At 38.4% G+C, this 25,850-nt stretch overlaps 1 protein-coding gene and 1 long non-coding RNA gene across 3 annotated transcripts in view; one reads left to right on the forward strand and one right to left on the reverse strand.

The window, feature by feature from the left end:
• The window catches only part of PRKAR2B (protein kinase cAMP-dependent type II regulatory subunit beta), a 91,046-nt gene extending 75,019 nt beyond the window's left edge, over positions 1–16,027 (forward strand). Inside the window, exons 5-11 of the mRNA XM_054812795.1 lie at positions 7,204–7,310; positions 8,809–8,962; positions 10,176–10,277; positions 10,842–10,916; positions 11,686–11,751; positions 11,926–12,064; positions 13,512–16,027. Coding sequence (XP_054668770.1) covers positions 7,204–7,310; positions 8,809–8,962; positions 10,176–10,277; positions 10,842–10,916; positions 11,686–11,751; positions 11,926–12,064; positions 13,512–13,645 — 777 coding nt within the window. The 3' untranslated portion in view covers positions 13,646–16,027. The remainder of the gene's footprint in view (positions 1–7,203; positions 7,311–8,808; positions 8,963–10,175; positions 10,278–10,841; positions 10,917–11,685; positions 11,752–11,925; positions 12,065–13,511) is intronic.
• Positions 7,554–25,805, reverse strand: LOC129201483 (uncharacterized). 2 transcript variants are annotated; one of them, XR_008575421.1, is made up of 4 exons: positions 25,669–25,805; positions 23,893–24,010; positions 11,212–11,355; positions 7,554–7,929 (listed from the first exon to the last, which is right to left on the reverse strand). It is a non-coding gene; the product is annotated as an uncharacterized LOC129201483 (long non-coding RNA). The 2 variants fall into 2 exon arrangements; XR_008575420.1 differs by lacking the exon at positions 7,554–7,929 and having other exon boundaries at positions 10,869–11,355.
• Between the last annotated feature and the right edge of the window lie 45 nt (positions 25,806–25,850).

Here is a 25,850-nt window from a genome sequence, read left to right on the forward strand (position 1 = left end):
CCTCTTCTAAAGCACCTCTTCTGTTCTTCCCAGAAAACCTCTTCCTATTAGACCATAGTATTATTTATTGTTCTTCTTGATTTCCTGCTATCCATTGCCCAAAAACCTAGCATTACTTTTGTTCTCCCAGCATTGCCATAGTATTTCAGACTGCTTGCTCTACATGTATGCACAAAACATGTTACCACGCCTCCTTTGTGCTCCACATGCTGGGGGTTACTGGCAGCGGAATAAGCAGCTGCATGCCCTCTTGCTCCTCCACTTGCACTTTGCATAAACCATCAAAGAGAAAACGAGATGATGACTTTAGGCCATTACTGGGATGAGCCCCAAGTTGTTGTTATTGGACTTTGTCCGTTCAGCCTAACAACTGTTTTATCAGTGGGAGGAATAGCAGCAGCAGCAGCTTAACTAGTGGTCAACGCAGCCCTCTACACTTCCTATTTACAGCGCAATTCAGAGAAGTTATTCTTTTGAGTTTGGCTTTTAAGAGGAAACTTTGCTGAAGCTGATTAACAGGCTATTAGGTTTGTCTGTTCTGGGCTAGATATGACCCATAGGTCTGCAGTTAAAAAACCCAATGAACCCTTTATCAGAGTAACAGGGTGGCTCAAGGGACTGGTACCGTCAAAGATGTGCTGTACCCTTGCACTTAAAGTTTGAACTCTGTTTCGCAAAAATCCACAAGCAGTGTTAGATCATCTGTTCTGTTTCAGGGAAATTTTATTTTTGAGAGCTTTGCCCTGCTAATGCTTGTAGAAAATATTTCAAATAGGTCTTGATCCTTTTCTAAAAGGTAGTAAATTATATATATTCTTCACAAATATGCAACAGCAATTTCTGGGCATGTTGCCACTCATTCACCTGGGGAATTATTATAAGAGAGCACAAATATTGACTAATCAATTAAAATTTATTAACTTGAAGGAAGACGAAAGCATAATACGACCATGTTTTATGAATAGTGGACTCATACTTAAGGCCAAAGCATTCCTTGAAAAGTCTTACTAACAGAAGAGTCTCATAATGCTTTTACATTCTTAAAAATTTTGGTGAAAAATTAAGACTGCAGATATCAGTGCAGTTAATGCAAATACATATATGTAAGAGAGAGCCCAGAATGCCTGGACATTTTAATACTCTGCTGTCCTAGATAGCACAAAACTCTTTGCAAAGTGATGGATTCCCAAATAGAACTGCACTTAATCCTCTCTTCTTTTCCTAAGGCAAAATTAATGCTTACATCACATCTAGCAAACAGGGATTCTCTCCACCTTGCCTATAATTAGTTAGTGAAGATGTTCTGCAACACAACCACCCAATGTGAGGTGCTTTCAGCTTAAGAGTTTTGGAAACTATTTGCCACTCTGAATTATTTCTGCTCTTTTTAGCAAGCTGCTAAAAAGTCAGCCAATTTGCTCAGAGAGGCTACTTAAAAAATACAAAAAGCATTACTGAGCCTGACTGATGGCCATGTGCAAGACATTTGAGAGGCAGAATACTAACAACATAAAACTATGTGGAGGAAGGTTAAGTTGAATTCTGAAGGAAAATATTAATACTCTGAAATATTGATTAGACATTGAAATATAAATTAGGTTCTTTAATAGTGAAGAAATAAATGCCTTTTGATTAGTTTACATGTTGATATTACACAAGGGAGCTAAACATTTTAAATTGGATCAATAGTGCTGCTAACATTTATATCAGAGTTTCAGGGGAGTAGATGTACCTGGTTTTTTTCTGAAAAACAAATGCAGGAGAGCTCAAGACATGAATTCTGTAATTTACTGTTCCATATATTTACAAGGTCCTGACTTGTTGATTAAGAACTCCTTTTCTTCCCGTGGTTTCCCTGGCTATGTTTTGCTGGGGTTTTTCCATCTGGTTTTTTTTTTTGGTTGGTTGTTTTTTCCCTTCCTATGCTGGTGTTCCATCATCTTCATTACCTTCTTAATGTCATGCTAAGCATTAATCTGTTGATATTTCCTACTTCTCAAAGTGAGGACAAGTCGGCCAACAGGATGCTGTTTTAACTTGGGCTCATTTTAGTAAAATGGTTGTAGGAGTAAAGAATAAAGTGGTTTGTGAACTCAGTTTGGGGCAATAGAAGCACTGTGGATTTACTTTGTTCATATGATAGTCTTAAGGTTGCGTCTCAGAACATAATAATTTTTACAAATCATATGAGATAGGGAAGTCTTGTTACTACTATTGTGCTGAAGTGCAAGGCAATCTAATGCCTGCTTCGGTTGTGCGGGATGCCTTGGATCTAAAAGGGAAATTAACTGAGATTTCCTGTCTCCCAGGGAGCACTCCAGCAGCACACTCCTCCTTCTTTTGGGGTAGTCCCAAAGCATATATGATCCTGACATATCATCCAATACTTCTGGGACTTACTGCATCCAGCTTACTAGTTGTTTACCAGCTGCTGTCAAATGCCAGATGAAGATTGTCTCAGTTTGCTGTCAGAAGCCACATCATTTTATTTGTACAAATGTGCCTTCTGTATCCTGAATACTTTTTCCTAAATAGTGGGGAAGGAAATTTTTCAAAAGTTGCTTTTAACGTTTGGCGGTGTCGTGAGTCCCGGTGACAATCATGTCCTACTTTCCATTTTATCTACAGTGCCTTCATTGATTCAGAATGGGTAGAACGGGGTAGCACTTTGTCAAACAGCAAACGTTTGTATCAGCAGTTTAAACATTGATGCTTCTTGGAAGCCCCAGGTTTTGAGTGGCTGAGTTTAGTATGGAGAACTTTGTTCTTTTTCCTTTACAATATAGCTCACAGTAGATTTAGAAATTGATATTAAGAAGCCATGTACCTGTCACAGTGGTAGCAAATCACCTGGTAGTCTGGCAGTTAAAAGAGCAGTTGGCATTAGGGAAGGACATGTCATGGTCTATCAGCTCTCCTGAATGAATCAAAATCTGTCTTGCAAGGACATACAAGTGACTGGATTTTTAATCTGTGTGAAATGTATAATAAATAAAATGCAGTTTGGTTTTTTTTTTAATGTCCATTATCTAACCGAATATTTTTTTCCAAGGAATTGTCTTCAGATGCAATTGTCATGTTTGTTTTGTTGGCTTGAAAGAAATTGAGGCTAGCATACTATTTTCACATAATGCAATATGCACCTGGAGGACGGTACTTCATGTGATACAAAGTATACGTTAGGAGAGCTGGGAGTGATTATTTGCAGTGTTTCACTTGTCCTGGCAGGAAGGATGGCATCAGACACTGTTCCAGGAGGATGTTCTTGGTAAACCGGTTATCGTTCCTGTCTGGGGCTTTGTTCTTGCGAATCTCATGTCGTCCTTTGTAACTGATTGTAAATGCGCATGCCATTTTGTATGTTTCAGGTATGAAATAGCAATACATCAGGCTTGCACACACCTTACTTATGCATGGCTATCACCATAGGCCTAGATTTACAAAGACACCTGGTATCTCAGTTTCACTTTATGCACAGTACAGTATTTCCTAACTTATAACAGCAATTCATAAAACCTCTGCTTAGGTGCTGTGATGTTCATGGGCACCACAAGAACTACCAGAGGTATGTTTTGACATTAAAGTTCTGCTTCTATGCTAGAGGTTCATGTGGCCACATCATAGTTGTAGTCTCCGATTCTGACTGATCTAAATATGCAAAAGAACTTTACTAGCAGAATTCATTTAAGTTGGTACAAAACCAGGGTAGGTACCATGTTGGTCTAAGTAAGAAAGGGAAGAAAACATTTTCTCCACTTTAGGTGATATGAGAGGATATATCATGCTGGCTGATGCTGGTAAGGGAGCTCATACTTCTTTGTACTTCTGCTTCCCAGCAGTTAAATCTACACTTGAAGGCAAGAGCAATTGAGACAGTAATGATGGCTGTAACTATGGCGTGTTTATTCACTTGTCTAGTAAATTATTTTGTGCAATCATGTTCTGTCATTAAAGTCCAATTGCTAGAAAGACTTTTTTGAGAGAAATGCAGTAACTATACTTCAAAAAAAAAAAAAAGAAAATATCTTTATGAAAAGAAAATCTTGATAGATGACTTTGGTTTGTATTGTGAATGTGTCTTTCAGAAAATCTGATTTCTCATTCAGCCTCCTTGCTTTTAAGGAAGTTCAAATATTTCCTCCATCACAAAAGATGGAGATCAAAGTGTGCTTTCATGGCAACAATACAAGGTTCCCATAATTTTCTCAAAAATGTTCCTTTTTTGAAGCATTTACATGCTTCACGGTTTAAAGTGGAAAAAAAAATCCATTGCATGTTTTAATCAGAGTATGTAAATAAACATTATAGAAACAATCAAATTTCAAATCATTTAAATATTAGTTTTGTTTCATTATATTTGTAGAGTGCATTATCCTTAAGAAAAATAGGTGCTTTGTTATATTTGAAAAAAAAAATGTATTAAGATAATGAAATTTTAGCAGAATTCACAAAGATTGCACAACATGCTTGGTTAATACTTCAGATTCTTTATAAATTTTATATCTGTTAAAAAGTTTATCATGTTTTTAAAGTATCATTCTTTAGAATGTTGATTACCAAATTGCCAGAGCATTACACATAGCAGATATGCAAACACTGATATATAAAAAACCTCTTCCTGTTTTCATTTAATATGTCTGTTTTTTAAAGCTAGAACTGCTTTAAGGAAGAAAAACTTTCAGACTGCACCATTTCACAAAACACCAGAATTAATTCTGTGTATGACAACAGATCTACTTTTTAATTCTAAAATTATCCATCTTTATCTTTTCAAAATAACTGTGGAGAGTGCCAGTAAATTGAGCCTTAGTCTGGTAGAGAATCAAGAGGATTCACATAGCAAGCTGGGCAAGCAAGTTTTGTAATTCTCACTGTAAAAGCAAAAACCATGTGCCTGGTTTGGTTATTGCAGTCTGCTCTATCTTAATTTTATGTAGAAAGCTTTGGGAAAGGGACCAGTTGTCTTTAAGTTAGTTGTAATTTATTTAGAAAGTTAAAATACATGTGCAATACTTCAGCAGATAATAGACAGCTCTCAAATGTATTAAATACCTTCATGTGTTTAAAACATTTTTTTTAAAGGGAATTTTATTTGTGAATTGTCCTCTGTCTAAAAAAGTTATAGGTTTACCTACCAGAAAAGTTGTGTTTTGGTGAGCTTGATTCAGAATTATGAGATTGAAAATGTTCTAACCTGAAATCTGAGATGAAGCACACTGCATAAAGATTATAACTGTTTATATTATTCCTTCAGTACTGCAAATAACTAGCTTTTTAGTTCAATCTTTTTTCTAAGATGTCTTGGGAGTATTTTAATTTCCAAGGATCAGGGCCCTATAATACATTTTTCTTGCATTGCTTGCATGTAGAGGATAACAAATACCCTCTACCCTCCCATAGAGCATTCTTCACGTTCTTACTCATTTTGAAATGGCAAGCCAGGGGCTGTCGAGGGGAGCCACTTGGCCAATTCAGATGTCAAGCAAGGGGAAGGGAATGGGTTTCTTCAAATGCTTTAGTCAACTAACTGATGTCAGTTTTGCAGATTCTGGAGGAGTTCCTTTTAGTTTACATAGGGAAAGCTGAAAAGACTGATGTAATAATACCTATTAAACATGAAAGTCTTGAAAAGGCAACTCCTGTACCTAATTTTCAGTCTCTCCTAATGGCACACACACACTTTTTTTCTGAAATGAACTATAACCCTGATAGTAAAATCATCCTTCTTTTTGCAAATACATACCTGTCTATACTAAAAAAGGTACTAAATAGAGACATAGTTAAATGATTCCTTGCTGGCCTAGGTAGGCTGCACGATGTCTTACTGTATTTTACCATGATCAGTTGCACTGAGGATGGATGCTGCCATTCTGTTGTTCTTTGTGCCCACACACAAGGAACTCTGTGAAGTATAATTGTATTTAGCTTCCATTTTTAAAAAAGGCTTGGATAACATGGTACTGCTGATATTTTTAAAAGCTTTGAGTAAGTGAAGAAATTCAACAGAATAAGGATGGAATTCATTCCACCTAATTTTATCTATCTAAAAGTTAAGTATCTAACTGTGAGTTATAATAGATCTCTCTATCAGTAGAGGAAAGAAAGGGGACTCTCTAGAGAATGATTCTGAGCTATCTAGTGTGGTTATCTGTGTCCATGGGCTGCAGAAGAACTCTAGAGGACTGGCTTAGGCTGCTCTTGTTTGGAAAAGCAAATGCCATCTTTCACTGGCTGGAAATGTGGTGAATTAGACTATTGTAAAATGCGTGGGCATCTAAATCCACAGGCTTTTTTTTTTACGGTGGTTTTCACTAGAACCTGCTTGTTCCAGCATGATACATACTTAGTAAGTTTCAAAAAGTAGAAGAGAATTTTGTGTTTATTGTCAGAATTTTAGGCATATTGCTAGATAAACTGAAAATACAATTTGAATTATCATTAATCCACAATGAGCTGTGTTTGGGTTTTTTAAGTGTGAATAGTTAAGTTTTAGCAGATTTACGTCAAACATGACAAATTATGTAATTAGTGATTTGATTTTGTTATTAGACAGTCATAATTCAGATGATGACATTTTGTTAGTCTGTTGACATTTTGTTAGTCTGTTAACATTTCTCTCTAAACACTTGTATTCCATTCGAATTAACAAAGTAGTTTTATAGCCATGAGTAAATTCCTACTTCCCAATGAGTCCTTCAACCAAAACACTGCAGACCTTTCCATCTATCCCACCATTGTGCAGGCACTGTATAATTTAGATTTTCAAAATAATTTACAATCATTTTGAAACTTGAAATTCTGTAAAATAGTTCTAAAGACAAAACCAGGTAGGTGTATTGTTGGCAATAAAGGATACAGTTTTTTTCTTTTAACTGTATAAAGTTACGCAATTGTGAAGGGTGAAATTCTATCTTTGGATGCTCATGAGCAATTTGTATTACAGGCAAGAGCTACGTTTTCATTGGCAGGGACAAGAAGAGAAGCTGGGCTCTGAACACTGGAAGATGAAAAAGCTAACACTAAATACTAAATAAAAACTGTCGTTCTGATTGATCCACACATTTCTGTAGCATTAATATTTTCCGCCCGTGAGCAGATTTTATTTGCATATTTGGGAGGCTGAACAGTTTGTTAATTTGAAGAGTAAAATTTTAAAAGCAGATGATAATTTCTTCTGGGTTTTGTCTGTGTTCTTTTAAATAGGAACAGATGTCTCAGGTGTTAGATGCGATGTTTGAAAAGCTGGTTGAAGGAGGGGAACATGTCATTGATCAAGGGGACGACGGTGACAACTTCTACGTCATTGATAGGTGAATGCTGTGTCGTCTTATAGCACAATGTATTACGCAAAAGTCCCTTGAGAAAAATGTATTTCTCAATGAACTTGTATTTGATTCTTACATACGTTTGCAGAGAAGGAAAAAAGAACACACGTGAACGAGTACAGCTCGCTCTGAGCTACGGAGAGCAGTTTTTGAAAGGAGGCAGATTTTTCAGATGGAAATATGTCCCTGTCTTCTTCATGTATTGCTAGATCCCAAAGGCTGGAGTTTTTTTACATGGAAAGAGATCTGACACAAAACACAGTGGGAAAAGTTGTACAGCTCAATATTTGAAATCTTACTGGATTTCAATACTATCTGTGGACTTTCTCATTTACGTGAATATTATAAGAGCTTGAGCGGCTAAGCCACTACTCTTTGTTTGCAGATTTGTACTGGAAAAAGCAGGTAACTAAATAAAACCCTAGATATTGGTTACTGTTGAGACCAGTGAGTTAGGAAGAGCGTTTACCTTGGCATCCTTTGCTAGTCTGTTGGTACAGGCTCCATCCAGGCTGTTCCAAAACACCTTTTCTTATTTTCTACTTTTAGTTTGAAGCTAACACAGTGATTTCTGAGAGTTTTTGAAAGACATACTATGCTAGAACTGTAAAAGAAATGCAAATTATTTTGGTCAGTGTTGATTAGATCATCGTAGAAGTGTGTCAGGATTTTTCCCTGAAGAGTCAATGTTTTTCAACTTTGTAAGGTTACAGTTTGTCATCTCATATCCAAAAAGCTGCAGACTTCACAGTACTCTGTCAGCCTTGCAGTTAGGTGCAGTGAATCACCTGCAAGTCCCTTATCAAAGAAATCACTGTACAGATTTTTGCATTACGTTCACATGATTTATCAACATGTACCATACAAATATTCAGCACTAAACAAAATGATGGCTCAGCATCAGTCAGGATGGCTGTATCGTGTTTTACAAGATACCAGGTTTTACTACTTTCCCAAAACAAAACAAAAACAGTTATTAATTTAATGATGGGGAAAAGAAATCCACATTATATTAGATAAATACATGATCTCCTTATTTCATAATATTATGTTGCTTTTCATATACTTTCATTCTTTTTCCTGCATCTCCTCTAATTATTACATTACAAATTACTAATTTAAAATATTTTAAATGTTAAATAAATTGTGTTTTTTTAATTAAGAAACAGATACTAAGTTTGATCTTAATTTTTAATACAGTTCTGGTGATCAATAGATCACTGTAAATCCAGTCTATCTTTGAACTGATGAGTTAACGTGAAAACTAACAACCCTGTCCTTCCCTTTGAAAAGGAACTTCTTTTGTTATTTATTGAAGTGATTGAGATGTCTGTGCAAGGCGTTTAATGTCATTTAAATAAGCAAATGTGTATTTCAAATGCTGTATCTTTGGAATTCATGGTATAAAAAAATATAGTGAGAGGCTGCTTAGCAAAGAACAGGACTAGAGTCTACTCACTGTATTTATATATTTTATTAACAGGGGTACATATGATATTTATGTAAAGTGCGATGGTGTTGGGAGGTGTGTTGGAACCTACGACAACCGAGGAAGTTTTGGTGAGTTGGCCTTAATGTACAATACACCCAGAGCAGCTACAATTATAGCTACCTCTCCTGGTGCCATCTGGGGTTTGGTAAGTGAAAGACCTGTTTTAATATATTATTCCTTTATTTAAAATATTGTATATAAATTGCATTGATATGTTTTATCAGCATAAAAAAATAATTTTCATTTCAGAAAGTTTAATTTTAAAACTTCTGAGAACTCCTGACACAATACTGTCTTTTTCTAGATTTGCAGGAGCAAACCTGAGGCTTAAGAAAACAGAGTTTTAAAAATCATCATTTTGTTTTATTCTATTTTAATGATAATTTTCCAGATTGCAAACCACTTGGCAGTTGCTTAGACACATATATAAAATGTTTTTCCACACTTTGATAAGAAATGCTTTTGGTTCCAGAGTAAAATTCAAATATGAGGTTATTTACCAGTCTTATACTGTCTGGATCCTTGACAACAGTAATAGAATTTACCAAAAAGAGTAAAACTGGGATAGCCATCTTCTTCAAGATGTGCATATCAATCTAATGACTGATCCTAACATTTTCCTATTGGAGCAAAACACGTGTTTTTTCACCAGCTTAATCCGTGTGACACTTGGGATGCTGGCAGAGTTTAGGAAACTATAAGAATGGCTTTAAATTGGATTGGGTTATACTGGCCAGCAAGTTCCACCCGTAGCAGTGAAGGCTTGCAAAGCATTTCACCTCTGTCTGTCACCAGGACATGAAGTTAAGAGAAGAAAACAGCATACGTGTAGTTTTTCGATCTGTTTCACTTGGATTGTTCAGGGCAGCAATGAATCTTGTTCTGCTGAAATAGCAGAAAGTGGACTCTGACCTAAGACCCAGACCTGTGTATTTTAGTTTTGTTTGTATAAAAATATAAAAACCTCTTTGAATACATATCAGTATGAATCAGACCTTAGGATAATGAATAAACTTTGTAATTAAATATTTAAATATTGAGGATTTCTTAAGTTACCCTCTCGGTGTTCATTGTGTAGCCAACCTGATTAAGGTAAACTCTCCATGTATTCCCTGCCAAAGGGCAGAGAAGCTTTTTACAACATGAGTCAGATCAGGAGATTAACGTTAGGAGGTCTTGATTGACCTCTAGAGGAATCTTTCTCAACTGACTGTATGGGGAGACTAGCTAGCTAGTTTGATGACTACATCGAGTGAGTAAAATAGGGTAATTTGAACAGATTCAGCCATTTCTAAAGTATTTTCTACCACACATGTATTTTCTGTTAATAAACTCTCTCTTTTGCTTTGTGTTTACAGGACAGGGTAACATTCCGAAGAATCATTGTAAAAAATAATGCCAAAAAGAGAAGAATGTATGAGAATTTTATTGAGTCGTTGCCATTCCTTAAATCTTTAGAAGTAAGATTTCTATTGCATTATTTTAATGGCTGCATCAGAGATACCTCCTAAGATTCTGCTTTTGCAGAGTTTACATTTGGAATTAAAATTTTTATCAACAATATTTTTGAGAAAGAGCATATTTTTGATATTTCTAAATTTTCAGGATAAAGAACTATTGTTAATATTGTATTTTTAAAAAAAAAACTATTTTTTTTTACCTTTATCTTCATTTTCTTGAGCTTGATTTTACTAGATATTAGCCAATAAAATTAAATAATGACTTAAGGAATTTCAAAATACAGCTATATTTTTACTGCATGCTTTTCTAAAAATAATTTTTTAAGACTTGGGATATACAGACTTCTTACAAAAATGGAAGCTCTGTCAAAACATCTAGCTGTTAAGTTTATAATATACCCTCTGAAACATTATTCAGTATTTCTTTCTTTTTTAAATAATTATGAAAACAGGAAAATAAAGATACACTGTTCTGTGGAAAGATTCATGAAAAGAAATATGAAAAGGCTTTCTAAAATTGAAATGTTAACCAAATATTTCTTACACTTTCTTTTTTAAATGAAGGTATCTGAGCGTTTAAAAGTGGTTGATGTGATTGGCACCAAAGTGTACAAAGATGGAGAACAAATCATTGCTCAGGTACAGTTTATTTCTAGTTTTAGTTTTTCTTTTCCAATAGGTAATGATTATCATGTTATCTATAGACAATACATACTTTCAAACTATGTTTTCTTTGTCAACAAAACCAAACCAATTAATCTTGCATCTAAGAGTGGTGATTATTTTGTTTTGGAAGCTAATTTTTCACTTACAGTAGTTTGAAAAACATCCCTCTTTGTTGATATGACTAAAGGAGTCAACATTTTTAGTATACATAGAAACTCAAACTATATAAAAGAATGATGGCTTGCAATAAGGAGCACTGAAAACTTACCTTGTTTTTGTTGTTAAAATATGGTAATCTTTTGACGAAGAAAGCAGAAGTAAAAACTATTCAGGGTGGGCAACTGAGATTGTCTTGCCCCAAAATAATTCTTGGATATCAGGTAGCCTTTGGAGGCTTTTTATCCTGGAACCTCTGTAAGGGAAATAATTTGGAAGGAATACAAAGGTGGAGAAACAGGAGGAAGGATCCTAAAATCTTACATAACATTGTTTTTCTCTGCTTTTTGTATAAGGCACAGTCAGCTATGTCTTTACATTAAAAGGCCTTGCTGTCAGTTCTGTATAGATGTTTTGATTATTATGTGCCTTGAGTATGGTTTTCACACTAAAAGTGATTTCTTTTGCAACAAGTATCAAAAAGATGAGCTTCAAGGCATTGCCTGCAAATATTTTAATGTTACCATGAAACTAAAAAGGAAATTTCACATTTTCTTTACTCACTTTAATTTTTTTTCAACTACAGGGTGACTTGGCTGATTCTTTCTTCATTGTGGAATCTGGAGAAGTAAGGATTATAATGACAAGGAAGGTAAACATCCCTAAACCAAAGAAATTTTTTTTTTTTTTAAAATCCTGATGTATTCTAAGTGTTAAACAGTAATGCTACCGTTGTTACTAAGTTTGCTTATACAATCCTGAGTTCAGCAAATCTCTCTCTCATTCCCTCTCTTCCTTTCTGTTTCTTTTTTACCTGATATTTCAGGGTAAACAAGATGTAGAAGAGAATGGAGCAGTTGAAATAGCTCGATGCTCAAGAGGACAATATTTTGGAGAACTCGCTCTTGTAACTAACAAACCACGAGCCGCTTCTGCATTTGCTCTTGGCACTGTCAAGTGTTTAGGTATTGTTCAATAATATTTTATATCTAATATAAAATGATACATAATCTATATGGTTGTTTTTATCGTAAACTCTGTCTTTCTCCAGAATATAAGATTTAAGTACATTTACCCAAATAAGACTAAGTATATCTATTACTGTGCATTCTGATTTACATTATTTATCTGCAAAAATTATTCATAATTGATAACTGGTATTAAATACAAATTCTCTAGTGTTTCTCTGGTCTCATGTAAGTAAGAATTGTTTCAGTACAGAGAGTATTGCTGCAAACCATTTATAGCTATCAGATAAATGTCTAATACTCTGCAGAAAGGTAAAGTATTTCTTTTCTCAGTAGACTGACTCTCATCTATGAAATAACTGTGATAAAAATCCTGTCCCGTTTTATCACTGTAACTTAAGCATTAACAAATTCTCTGTCTTCACCAGCTGATGATTTAATCATTCAGTCACACTGTAGCCTCAGGCACAGGAAAAGCAAAGACCATAGGAGTTGTGCTCATAGACAACGCTTCGCATCCATTGCTCTTCATGGTCTAATGTTTAGCTCCTAAATATTCGTATCTAATTATGGGAAAACTGTAAACTGCAAAGACAGATTTGGCATTCTTGAATGACAGTTTGATTACCAAGCCAGTAACTAAAAAGTTTCTCACTTATAAAGGTATTATTTTTTTAAAATCCTTATCTCTAAACACACAGGAGGCAATAAAGATCAAAGATGATAGAGAGGAAAGAATAATAGGCAGTGGTGGTGAAGAGTGTCATTACCCAGTACAGGTGAGTTGCTAAGATCTCTGGCACTTCCCAAATAGCAGAGATCTTGAACTTTTCTCAGGAGCCAAGAGACTACAGGCCACCAGGTTGGAAGGTGTTTGAAGTATGAAGTTTCCTCCCTGGCCTATTGGCTAGAACTATAGAAGATAATACTATGTGATCAGGTAAAGAAAATATTCTGACTGGCTGTGCATTGAATTACCGTCACCAACTTTTCCTACATTTGCTGGGAAATAAGTGTCTATTACAATTTCCGCTGTGGGTGGAAGCAAGTAAAAATAACAAGGAAATATGCTAAGTTAGACCCCAAATACAGCCAACATCATCAGCAAAGGATGTGGGTTTTTTGAAATCTTAAGAAACTGTTCTGTGGAGGAATCCAGGCCCCTCCAGACTTCTTCAGCAGCTCCTGGGTAACATAAATCTTAATATGAAAATATTTTCAAAATAAGAAATGCAGCAAATTCTAAGTTTAGTTGTGAAGGTTCAAGACAGCAGTGTGTTGGTTGATCTCAGTTTTGCTATGGTAAGTGGTTGTCTTCTGTACAAAGAAAGTATATGCCTCAGTAGTATCTGTCCTGTTATCATTTAAAATTTTACATTAGAATGTCATAAACACCGAGACGAACATATTATATTCTTTCTCTTTCTCTCTCTTTTTATCTTAGTTATGGATGTGCAGGCATTTGAAAGGCTTTTGGGACCTTGTATGGAAATTCTGAAAAGGAACATTGCAAACTACGAAGAGCAGCTAGTTGCTCTGTTTGGAACAAACATGGACATTGCCGATCCCAGTGCATGAACAAAACATTGGAGCAACAAGATCTGTTATGAGAATATAGCACAGTAGTGGTTAGTCCACTGAGAAATTGTCTCTCTTCCTATAGATGCCAAGCATTTTCTGTGATTTTAAGAGTGGGTTTGGGGGTATTTTTTGGACTTGTAACAGTGGAAATACTAGTAAATAAAATAGGAATTTAATAAATTGTGGGCTTGATTTTTGAAAGTGCTTAGCATTGATGGTTCCATCTGGCATTGAGACGGTCCATAGTAGCACAGCACCTTTGAAAATCAAGTCCTTTAATACAGCATTTCCTTAAAGAGTAGATTTCAAAAAACCCACCTGCCATGAACTTGTTAAGCCAGCTTCTGTTCTTCAAAAAGGTTACAACTTTTCTGGAAAGACTGTTAGTTTGAATGTGATATGTTGAAAGTATTAGTGCACACAAAGTGTTTATATGTATTAATACAGAAAATATAAAGTAGATATTACTTTCTGACTATTACAGTTGTCATGATTTTATGTTGCATTTATCACAGATGTAGTGAATCACAAGACTAATCGTAAGATAAAGCATGACAATGCATTTTGTGTAACGTTCATGACCCAAACCTGATTTTTAACATTTTGTAATTTGTTTTAAAGTCCTCTTTGTTTAATATGTCATGTTTCAGCACGACATTGTAATATCTTATGCAATTTAGAGGACTTGTATATTTTTGCAATAAACTGCATTTTTTATTAGTTACATGTATTCTGTACAGTCCAGAGTGAGAACAGCTGACAAATTAACCTTAATGCTTTAAAAGCAAAGGCATTGGTCATTGTCATGTTCTACCTAATCATACATAACCTATATCGTTTTCCTTCTCCCTTGTTTTATATTTATGCATTTTGTCTTCTCTATCTATGCTTGTTCTCTAGTTAATTTTTTTTTTAGATCTCACCTTTTTTATCTGTTAAATCTTTTACCTATTTCAAATTAAATGATCTCTGTATATCTCTCTTCTTGCAGTCCTGTCTTAGCTATCAAAGACCAGATTCAATTACTGAAGTGATTGATATTGAAAGCCATGCTAAACTAAGCTTGTCCTTGAAAAATCTTTTTCAGGAAGTACAAACATATTTTTAATTTGAAAGATCAATACTTCAAAAGCTTTGCACAAGTCTGGAAAGTATGTCATTGTTAAAGCTAACGTGTCCTGCTTTCAAAAACCTGCGGGTCATCATAAAATTACATCTTTTTAGCCATAATAGCATGGAATACCTTCTGAGACTGAGGAGAGAGAATATCATCTTAATTAGGAGCACAGGGCTCATTGCTTACCAGGGTCTGTGACTAGAAATTGCAGGCACAGTCCAATTTTAATACCACTTACTGACCTATCTGTTGATGGACATGGAAAGCTAGTGCACATAATGGCAATTGGCAGTACTTCTGCCAAGAATTGTAGGAAGGCTGCTTGTGCCCTGTTTCCAACACCTGAATTGTAACATCTTTCCTTCTTAGATAATGACTTTTCTAATGCCATATATTTGTGTATGTTGATGTAAGTATTATCCTATAGTTAGTGATATGTTCTGACAATTTATATAATCATACCTATATATGAAATTATGATTATATAATATGATAACAATATATAATTTATATCATACAGTATGGTATAAATTATAAGTCAGATTCCTAACAAAATACAATCTGAGCAAAATTTACAAATGTCCTTTTTTTTTTTTTTTTTACCTAGAAACTTGGTATGAATAATTGCATATATGATAACTTGCCTTTGTACTTTTGATTTATGGAAAAAAGAGAAGCCTGTTATACTAGAAGGAAATATCAGGTAACCAAAATCTACACTCCTGTCATTCTGTATGCTTAATCTCTAAAAGCTACCTGTATTTTGCACTAGCTTGATGTGATTAAGAAAAATGCTAGAAATTACTTGTATGGCAGTAAACTACAATCAAGGCCATAAATGCCAGTCACGATATTTTCAATATTGTTGGTTATATTTAAAGTTTCCTTACAATAAACAACACTTTTATATATAAAAATCTACATTTATTGATATCGTTGTGTTTAAATTCTATTATCATAAAGTTACAAGTGACCTATTTATATTCATTTATTAAAATATTCATAATTCTTAACACTTTCATGTTGATTTTCATAAATGATGTTATGTGGATGCTCTGTCTACTCAGAATAGACAATTTGTGTGTGATAATTGTCATAGATACTTTGTATTTGATGATTTGCTTGTAGTTTTTAGCTGGGAAAAAGCTGTGGAGTGACAAATTTAAGATAATGAGAGCCTTTGGATTTTCTGGGTCCCGATTGCAGCAGTTTTATTGTGTTGCTCATGGGGACAGGATGATTTCTGGAATTGTCTTTGTTGGCAAACTCAGAGGGGGTTAACCAACAGTAATAAATTGTTGGTTTTAAGTTTATCCAAATCATTATATCCTTCATCAGTCAGCACTTGGGATTTCTCCTGAATCTATTGATATGTACACTTCAAACATGCCAGTCTTCGTGTCATAAACATGGCAAGCGTTCAACCTAAGAAGGAAGTCATACCAAGGCACTGATTTTTAATGACCTTTCAAAAAAAGGTAGATAGTTCTGATAATTTTAAACAATACTATGTCATGTTTACCTTACGAGACTGTGTTCATACTTAGATTACCTGATGCTTCTGTTATTAAAGATTTTTATTGTCCTTGTTTGTAGTCAGGTTGCTAAAGGAATGGGACTTTGGCAATTACGTGGCACATACATGTTCGTTTGTTTCTCTCCTCTCTCCCCAACCTCACCAGCAATTTATAATTCTGCAGATGATTTAAATGAATTTGACAGATAGTGAAGTTCTACAGAGGAAAAAGAAAAAAAAGCTCCAATGAGTTTGTTGAAAATATGCCCCGCTGGGTGAGGAGAGAAAAGCCTGAGAGAAATCCTGTACAGGAGAGGCTTTCCTGGGATCACATGTTACTAAGCAAAAGAGAATCCACATGGCAGCAAATGTTTACAAATGACTTAACCATGGGGAAGAAAAAAATCAGTCACAGCCCTCAGTCCATCACGAGACACAAACCCTGAGGAAAGCAATCTTCCTTGGTCCTAGTGCTGATGCCGTCACCTTTTTAAACGTAACTTGTGTTTCATGAGATTTCATTCAAGTTCATCTGGAAGAAACACTTCTGAAATCATTCCCTTCTGGATCTCCTGTTTGAGGTCCAGAAGTGACTGACTGTGGAAGTTTTAGGGCAAAGCTGTGAAGATCATTGTGAAACCATCTACAACCTAAACCACTGTCACTCCATCTTTCCTCATGTTGTCTTTTGTATTCAGTGAAGACTATTCTGGTCCTTGCTGGAATGGTGGGTTTGGTTGTGGTTTGGTTTTGGTGTTTTCGTTTTGTTTTGTTTGAAATGTTTGGTGCTTTAAGGCTTCTATAAGGTGACTCTGGGGTCAGTTATGTCATGATTTGTGTCATTTTGTAGTTTGTGACACTTTCCATGGCAAGCATTACTGTTTTTCAATATCAAGAGTTCCCAGATGTGCAAAATCAGTATCTGCTAGTCATCCTTCACAGACCTGGCATATCAAATTCCTAGTCGTCTTTTTTCAGATGCTTGCTGCGTGTGATAGCTTTTGCTGAACAAAGTGCTTTGCTGAAAGTCAGTTTGCCACAGCGTGGACATTCTCACATACTCTTGCTAAAGTTTTTACGTTAGTTCAAAGCTCTTTTTATCCATTCATGCATGTGATGGTTATAGGTGTGTATTTTTGGGGGGAGTTTCTAAGATACTTTCCTGCATCTATAGTCCTCAAATAAGTATTACTGCAGTTTCCTCTGGGAGGAATTGCCTCTTTGTGTGCTGAGTACGTACAGATCTGTGCTATTGACTGTCTTACAAAATTTAGGATCATTTTCAAATCATTCTAAGAGCTGGATTTCCTTCAGATATATACCAAGGCTGTTTCCAAGTTCTTAATCTACTTTTTGGCTCAGAAAGATGTTTAACAGGCTGGACACTCTCACTTCATGGACCAAACAGAAGCTGAATAATCTTGGTAGAATATGAAAAGCTTGAAGAAAATTACATTTTAATATTGTCTCATCCTTCACCCCATTTCTCTCTTTCCCTCTAAATTATCATTATTCTGACAGCCAGCTGAAGAGCCAGTGGCAGTAGGGGGATGTAAGGCAAGTGGAGTGACTGGCTGGGTCCCTGCTGGGATGGGCATGGGTTGACTGGGCAGCGACTGCCTCTTCCTCACCCCCTTTGTCCCATCCCTGTCCCTTCTACGATGGCTGAACTGGAGCGCAGTAATGGTGTTGCCATGGCTATGTGAATACTGTGGGTAGGGTTGCCGTTTCTTCCTTAGAACTGGTAGAAATGTATATATGTCTGTATGGGGGAACAGGGAAGAGACAAAGGCCAAACTATTACATAAAAGAAACTATGCCCAGTCACAACCATGTGAAAAACTCTGACACTAGGTTATACTAGGCTGTTGTGACGGTTATCTGCTGATTCAACCTTTTCTTACAGAGGTGAATTAAATGAGGACGGCCTAAAAATAGCATCATGGCATGGTATGAATACTTTGTCCTTTCTTCTTTGAAGGTATTGAGTTATTTCAGCTGAGCAGCTATGAAGTTTTGAGAAAGGATAATGCTCTGTGCAGGTGTCTCTGTGGAGGAGTAATTCCTTGATGGCCAAGCGAGCCTCTGGGACCTGCTCCCCCACATATCTGAAGATGCTGGAAACTCAGTTCTGATAAATGCCTTATTTTGAAAAAGCCATCCAACTTTTCACCAAGCTCTATCTTCTTTTTTCTCTTTGTTGCTTTGTCCTTGTCAGGTGGTGTGACTATCTTAAGCAACCTTAGCTTCACTGTCCCTTTAGTTTTTAGCTGCATCTGTACCGTTATACCCATTGTAGGAAATGTTATGTGCCTGAGACTATTTGCTAGTACTGAGGCATTGAATGGCCAACACTCATACCATTTTACAGTATTTGTGTGGGCTCATTTATAAGCAGTATTATAAGGATTTTTTTCCAGTTTTCCATATGGAGTGGCCATACACAGACGGCCAACTGAGAATAGTCCTTGGCCTGTGGTAGCTCCCAAACCATAACCAAAAATTATTTGCTATTGGCCCATGCAAAAACTATGCCAGAGCTATTCTAAAAAAAAATTATAGTACAGATTATTGTATTCCGGTGCCCAGGAACATTCCCTGGCATTTTAATTTACCAACCAGCATAGAGGGAACCTACAGATCATCTGTAGTCTTGACCTGTTGTTCTGCAAGCTTTGAATTGCGATAGAGGGGTTTCTTGTTTATTGCTTTTCTGGATTGTTTCTTGATATGTCAGGTCATTATTTTTTCTTGATACTATTGACATTTTTTGTCTTGCTCTGTCCTTGTAGGTGATAAAAGTTTAGCTTAAACCGGAATGTGTGTCATAATGACATGAAATAAATTTCTCATTAATTCCTGACCTGTCTTGGAAGAAAAAAAAAAAACAAAACCACCTCACTGGCCTGTTAATTGTTCTGTTTGTCCCCAACTTGAACCACTGCAGGAGGCAAGTGAAATTTCCTTTCTAGCACTCAAGAAAAAAGATCTTTCCTGCAAGCCACAAGTCTTCTGTTCCTCTGCTCTGCATTCCCAACAGCATCCTCTGTGAGGAGATTAAAGAGGTGAAATGTGGGGATGGGCATGCCTAGGGTTGTTGTTAGGAAGGTGGAGAGAGCCAACCACCACTGCAGCTAGCCACAAAAGGATGTGAGAAGAGGGAAAGAGTAGGAACAGCTTTAGGGAGATACAGAAGTCATTGTGAAAGGAGAAAACTGATGTGAGAGGGTCTGGCAGCATGGCTGCAGAACAGAGGCTGCTGCATTGGGTAAAAATGGAAGCTCTGGTGAGCAGGGTTGCTTTGATGCCTGGGGAGTATTTAGTTAATTATTGAGGGTGGATGTCTACGTGTGGATGTGAAAGCTCCTGTAGCAGAATTAAGATAATGATATGCTGTATTTCAGAGAGTTAACAGTAGCAGCTGTGTTGTAAGGGCAAGACAGGACATTGGCTTTGGACAGGAGAGATTAAAAGTAGAGATAGGCACAAAGCCAATATATAATATGTATTTTACTAATATGACTTTGACTGCAGTATTATGCATTTTTAAAATCTACCTTGTGGTTTCTTAACTTTGTGGCTGGCAATTTTAAGAGGTAACTTGAGGTGTTGTCCTGCTGACCTGTGATCCTTGGCCAGGCTCTGGACTTCTGTTGCTGGCACTAGCATCAAACTGGTAGGAGTGGGATGGATTGAGGTTCCTCTCCCCTGGCAACTTTAAAGCCCTTTTCACCAGCCTGGCCCAGCCTGTGACCGAAGATGCTCATCCCCTTCTCTGACTGATGGGATCCATCTGTTTGATGCCAGTGCCAGCAATAGAAGCCCAGGGTGTGGACAAGGATCACAGGTCAGCAGGAGAAGCACAAAGGAATTCCAGATGGTAAGTCAGCTTCATCAGGGGCCCAACTTAAATGCCTCTACGCAAACTCATGCAGCATGGGGAATAAACAAGAGGAGTTGGAGATGTGCACGCGCCTGCAGGGCTATGATCTCATTGGCATCACAGAAATGTAGTGGGATGGCTCCTATGAGTGGAGCATTGGGATGGAAGGATCCAGGCTCTTTAGGAAGGACAGGCAGGGCAGACAAGGAGGGGGTGTTGCCCTCTATGTAAATGAACAGCTGGAGTGCATGGAGCTCCACCTGGGGATGGATGAGGAGCCGACCGAGAGCTTATGGGTCAGGATTAAAGGGAGTGCAGGGACAGGGGACATCATAGCAGGGGTCTGACAGGCCACCTGACCAGGAAGACCGAGTGGATGAGGCCCTCTATAGACAGATAGGAGCAGCCTCACGTTCACAATGCCTGGTCCTCATGGGGGACTTCAACCACCCCGACATCTGTTGGAGGGGCAACACAGCGGGGCACAAGCAATCCAGGAGGTTCCTGGAATGTGTCGATAACAACTTCCTTCTTCAAGTGACAGGGGAGCCAGTAAGGAGAGGTGTCATGCTGGACCTTGTTCTCACCAATAAGAAGGGCCTGGTAGGGGATATCAAGCTCAAGGGCAGCCTTGGCTGCAGTGACCTTGAAATGGTGGAGTTCAAGATCCTTAGAGCAGCAAGGAGGGCGCACAGCAAGCTCACTACCCTGGACTTCAGGAGAGCAGACTTTGGCCTCTTCAGGGATCTGCTTGGTAGAATAGCATGGGACAAAGTCCTGGAGGGAAGAGGGGCCCAAGACAGCTGGCTAATATTCAAGGATCACTTCCTCCAAGCTCAGGAGTGATGCATGCCAACAAAGAGGAAGTCAGGCAGAAACACCTGGAGGCCTGCATGGATGAACAAGGAGCTCCTGGGCAAACTCAAACACAAAAAGGAAGCCTACAGAGGGTGGAAGCAAGGGCAGGTAGCCTGGGAGGAATACAGAGAACCTGTCCAAGCAGCCAGGGATCAGGTTAGGAAAGCTAAAGCCCTGATAGAATTAAATCTGGCCAGGGATGTTAAGGGCAACAAGAAAAGCTTCTATAGGTATGTCAGTGATAAAAGGAAGACTAAGGAAAATGTGGGCCCTCTCCAGAAGGAATTGGGAGACCTGGTTACCTGGGATCTGGAGAAGGCTGAGGTACTTAAGGACTTTTTTGCCTCAGTCTTCACTGGCAAGTGCTCTAGCCACACCGCCCAAGTTGCAGAAGGCAAAGACAGGGACTGGGAGAATGAAGAACCACCCACTGTGGGAGAAGATCAGGTTCAAGACTGTCTTAGGAACCTGAAGGTGCAGAAGTCCATGGGACCTGATGAGATGCATCCATGAGTCCTGAGGGAACTGACAGATGAAGTGGCTAAGCCACTCTCCATCATGTTTGAGAAGTCATGGCAGTCCAGTGACATTCCCACTGACTGGAAAAGGGGAAACATAACCCTCATTTTTAAAAAGGGAAACAAGGAACACCTGGGAAACTACAGGCCGGTCAGTCTCACCTCCGTGCCTGGCAAGATTATGGAGCAGACCCTCCTGGAGACTGTGGTCAGGCACATGGAAAATAAGGAGGTGATTGGTGACAGCCAACACGGCTTCACTAAGGGCAAATTGTGCCTGACAAATTTGGTGGCCTTCTATGATGGGGTTACAGCATTGGTGAATAAGGGAAGAGGAACTGATGTCATCTACCTGGACTTGTGCAAAGCATTTCACACTGTCCCACATGACATCCTTGTCTCTAAATTGGAGAGACATGGATTCGATGGATGGACCACTTGTTGGGTAAGGAATTGGCTGGATAGTCACACTCAAAAGAGTTGTGGTCAACAGCTCAGTGTCCAAGTGGAAACTGGTGACAAGTGGTGTTCCTCAGGGGCCGATACTGGGACCGGTGTCATTTAACATCTTTGTCGGCGACATGGACAGTGGGATTGAGTGCACCTGCAGCAAGTTTGCCGATGACACCAAGCTGTGTGGTGTGGTCGACACATTGGAGGGAAGGGATGCGATCCAGAGGGACCTTGACAGGCTTGAGAGGTGGGCCCGTGCGAACCACATGAAGTTCAACAAGGCCAAGTGCAAGGTCCTGCACGTGAGTCGGTGCAATCCTAAGCATAGCTACAGGCTGGGCAGAGAATAGGTTGAGAGCAGCCCTGAGGAGAAGGGCTTGGGGTCTTGGTGGACGAGAAGCTCAACATGAGCTGGCAGTGTGCACTTGCAGCCCAGAAAGCCAACCGTATCCTGGGCTGCATCAAAAGAACCATGACCAGCAGGTCGAGGGAGGTGATTCTGCCCCTCTGCTCTCATGAGACCCCACCTGGAGTACTGCATCCAGCTCTGGGGGCCCCAGTACAAGAGAGACATGGAGCTGTTGGAGTGAGTCCAGAGGAGGCCACGAAGATGATCAGAGGGCTGGAGTACCTCTCCTATGATGACAGGCTGAGAGAGTTCGGATTGTTCAGCCTGGAGAAGAGAAGGCTCTGGGGACACCTTAGAGCAGCCTGCCAGTACCTAAAGGGGCCTACAAGAAAGCTGGAGGGGAACTGTTTACAAGGGCATGGAGTGATAGGACAAGGGGTAATGGCCTTGAGCTGAAGGAGGGTAGGTTTAGATTAGATATTGGGAAGAAATTCTTTACTGTGAAGGTGGTGAGGCACTGGAACAGGTTTCACAGAGAGGCTGTGGATGCCCCCTCCCTGGAAGTGTTCAAGGCCAGGTTGGATGGGGCTTTGGGCAACCTGGTCTAGTGGAAGGTGTCCCTGCCTGCAGCAGGGGGGTTGGAACTAGATGATCTTTGAGGTCCCTTCCAGCCCAAACCATTCTATGAAATAGCTAGGATGCAAATTTATCTGCATCTATTTTCTGTTTGTGTAGTCCCTCCTGCTTATTTTGTGCTTCTTGGTAGCCATCTGTAATGTGACAAGAACTCACAACTAACACTTCCCAATCCCCCACCTTATTTTGTACCTCTCTTACAACAGCAGAAGCAACTGAATCAGTAAAGCTACCAACAGTGTCTGTGTTAGACAGTATTGATTCATTCTCTGTGCACCCATTCATTTTGGACATGGAATAAGGCAAGGTAGGGTGTGTGTGAGGGGAGTAATGGTTTAATCAGAGACTAGGGATAGAGAGTAAGGAGTATGGCATTGACATAATCTTAATTCTGAAATTTAGAAGATATATATGTGACTTCAACCAAGGTGGTTAGTAAGTAACCAGACTTTGATAGAGTTTTATGTGTTCTGCTGCCATCTACTGTATGGACTGTCTGTCCTTTTACTCATTTTCTCTTACACCCTCACTGAGTAAATGTAATTTACCATATGCAAAGGAGAGAAGGTAGATTTGCAAATGAGAGCTGTTACGTGTCTGATTTTAGAATCTCAAAACAATTCAGACAGTCACCTTTACAAGATTTTCATCTCAGTCCTAGGTAGGATTCATATTTTTGTGCTTTCTGGGTATGTCATGGATGGCAAGTGTGATATTGAGGCTCTAATTCAGCAGTGGTATTTACTTGTCTGGACCTGTATCTGGAATCTGGGCCAGTGGATCTCAGAGAACTGGGCTTCACACCTAACACTCATGCATAAGTTTTTGTAAAGAATGATGAATCTACACAGCAAATAGATTTAACATTTAGTTTGGGAAAAATACTCTTTGTTTTGGGTAGAAAAAGTACATACTGGGGTGGAGATCTTTCGGCCAACAGTCTTTTTGAAGAACCTGATGGGGCTTCGTATCTTCTGTGGCTGCTTGATCTGACCTCTGCGCTCTCCACCTCCCACACCGCAGCAGACGGAGCTGTTGGAAGAGTAAACTGTAAGTTTTACTGTGCGAGTGGCTGTACTGCAAGCAAAATAGTCTATCTGCAGAATGGAGATATCTGCATACACAGGTCTTCTGCCAAACCTCAATCTGGAAATGCAGGGTCTGCAGTAAAATTCATTAAAAACCCAAGAAGCTTGGGTCTCTCTCCAAAGAGCCTAAAGGCTGTTTAGATGTATAAAGGAGCTTAAAAGAGAAAGGGGAAGAAGTAACACAGCTTTAAAGTTAGTTTTATTGTGGAGTGGTGTAAAAAAGGTGATTCCTGGTTTACCAGTTTTCAATTTATTAAAAAATGTATTTTAGAGAGAGAGGGTGCTGTGAAAGCTTTCTTATATAAAGAGGTATTGGTTATTTATGAAAAGCCTGAATTTGAAATACAGGAAAAATCTGAGCTTGTGGGATGTTGGGTTAGACAGCTGACACTATAATAAGCTGTCTAGTTGCTTAACAGTTGAATCTCAACATTAATTTTCAGATTTTTCCTGGAGGCATTTGCTCAAATAACTTCTGTTTTCAAACTGGGAAAATGATCTGAAGGGGTTGGTTTGTTATGTGATTAAGCACAGATGATTTTTACTTAAATTCCATGGGAGTGTTTTTTCTACTTTTTTTTTAAGCTAAACTTCCACATATATGTATAAAAAGTAGTAATTTCCAATTTACACAGCAGAAGATCTTGCATGTTTTTCAAAGTGATGTCTCTCTTCAAACACTGCCTACAGATGGCAATGACTTTACTAACAGGCCAACTATTACTTCTTGGAAAAGCCAGATCTTAAACTGACATGCCAGTGACATCTGCATACCGAGCGTCTTGTGATCTAAGGACAACTTCGGTGTGTGTGATTTAATTTTTTTTCTTTTCAATTGCATTACCCTTGCAGTTCTGCGGAAACAATAAAACCAGCATTCCCTCTAGTGGCCACGAACAGCATGTTTCATGGGACACAAACCTTGCGCAGAACTCTAAACACAGAACCATTTCTATTTCAATTTCATAGTTAACTTTTTTCCCCCTTATTTTCTCACACATCTACCTCAGCGTGCCTGAAAGTCACAACCGTTGTAGAAACCAAATTGCGACAGAAGCTCTGATACAGGATTAGGGCACGTTCCCGTGATTGGGATGATGTTGACAAGAGGATAAGGAAGAAATGCTTTTCTTGGAAAAATCCCAGCCATTGCAAAATCTTGAAACTGTCCCGTCAATTTCTAAAAATAAAAGTTATGGATTATTTCTGAATTGTGCATGTATTTGCTTTGTATCGGATCATGCATAGCAATGTACTTTATGATGGGTATTTGGTCTTGGGAGAGCAGGAGCCCGTTCTTATCTCTGCGATCTCCCAGAGTTACAGTGTAAGCGGGCAAATCTTGCAATGCCCGTCATTTCCCTCTCAGTAAAACAGGAGGAACGTCGAACCAAACTGGACTGTTGTTTCGGCAATACACGTATGGGAATGTCTGGGACACACTAAGGGCCTGATAAACCTGGGTGCATTTAAAACAAAGTAATTATTTTTTCCCCACCAGCTTGTATCTTGGACCTAAGCTGCCACCGCCTTTTAATGACATCAAAATGAGAGAAGAGGCCGGAGCAGAGACCGAGCGCAGCTGCTGACTCATCCTCTGACCTTTAGCAACTTCCTTTAACCTCTGCACGCCGCAGCCTTTATTTGGTGAAACAGCGTTTCGGAGCGTTAATTCATGGTGGTAAATCACGAAAGGTACCGGGCGCCCCCGGGGATCGTTACGGGCAGGCACCGGCCGGGGGCCCGGACACCGTTTCCGCGCTGATGCCGTGAGTCAGCGCCCC

This window comes from Grus americana, chromosome 1 (assembly GCF_028858705.1).
Source record: "Grus americana isolate bGruAme1 chromosome 1, bGruAme1.mat, whole genome shotgun sequence".
NCBI lineage: Eukaryota > Metazoa > Chordata > Aves > Gruiformes > Gruidae > Grus > Grus americana.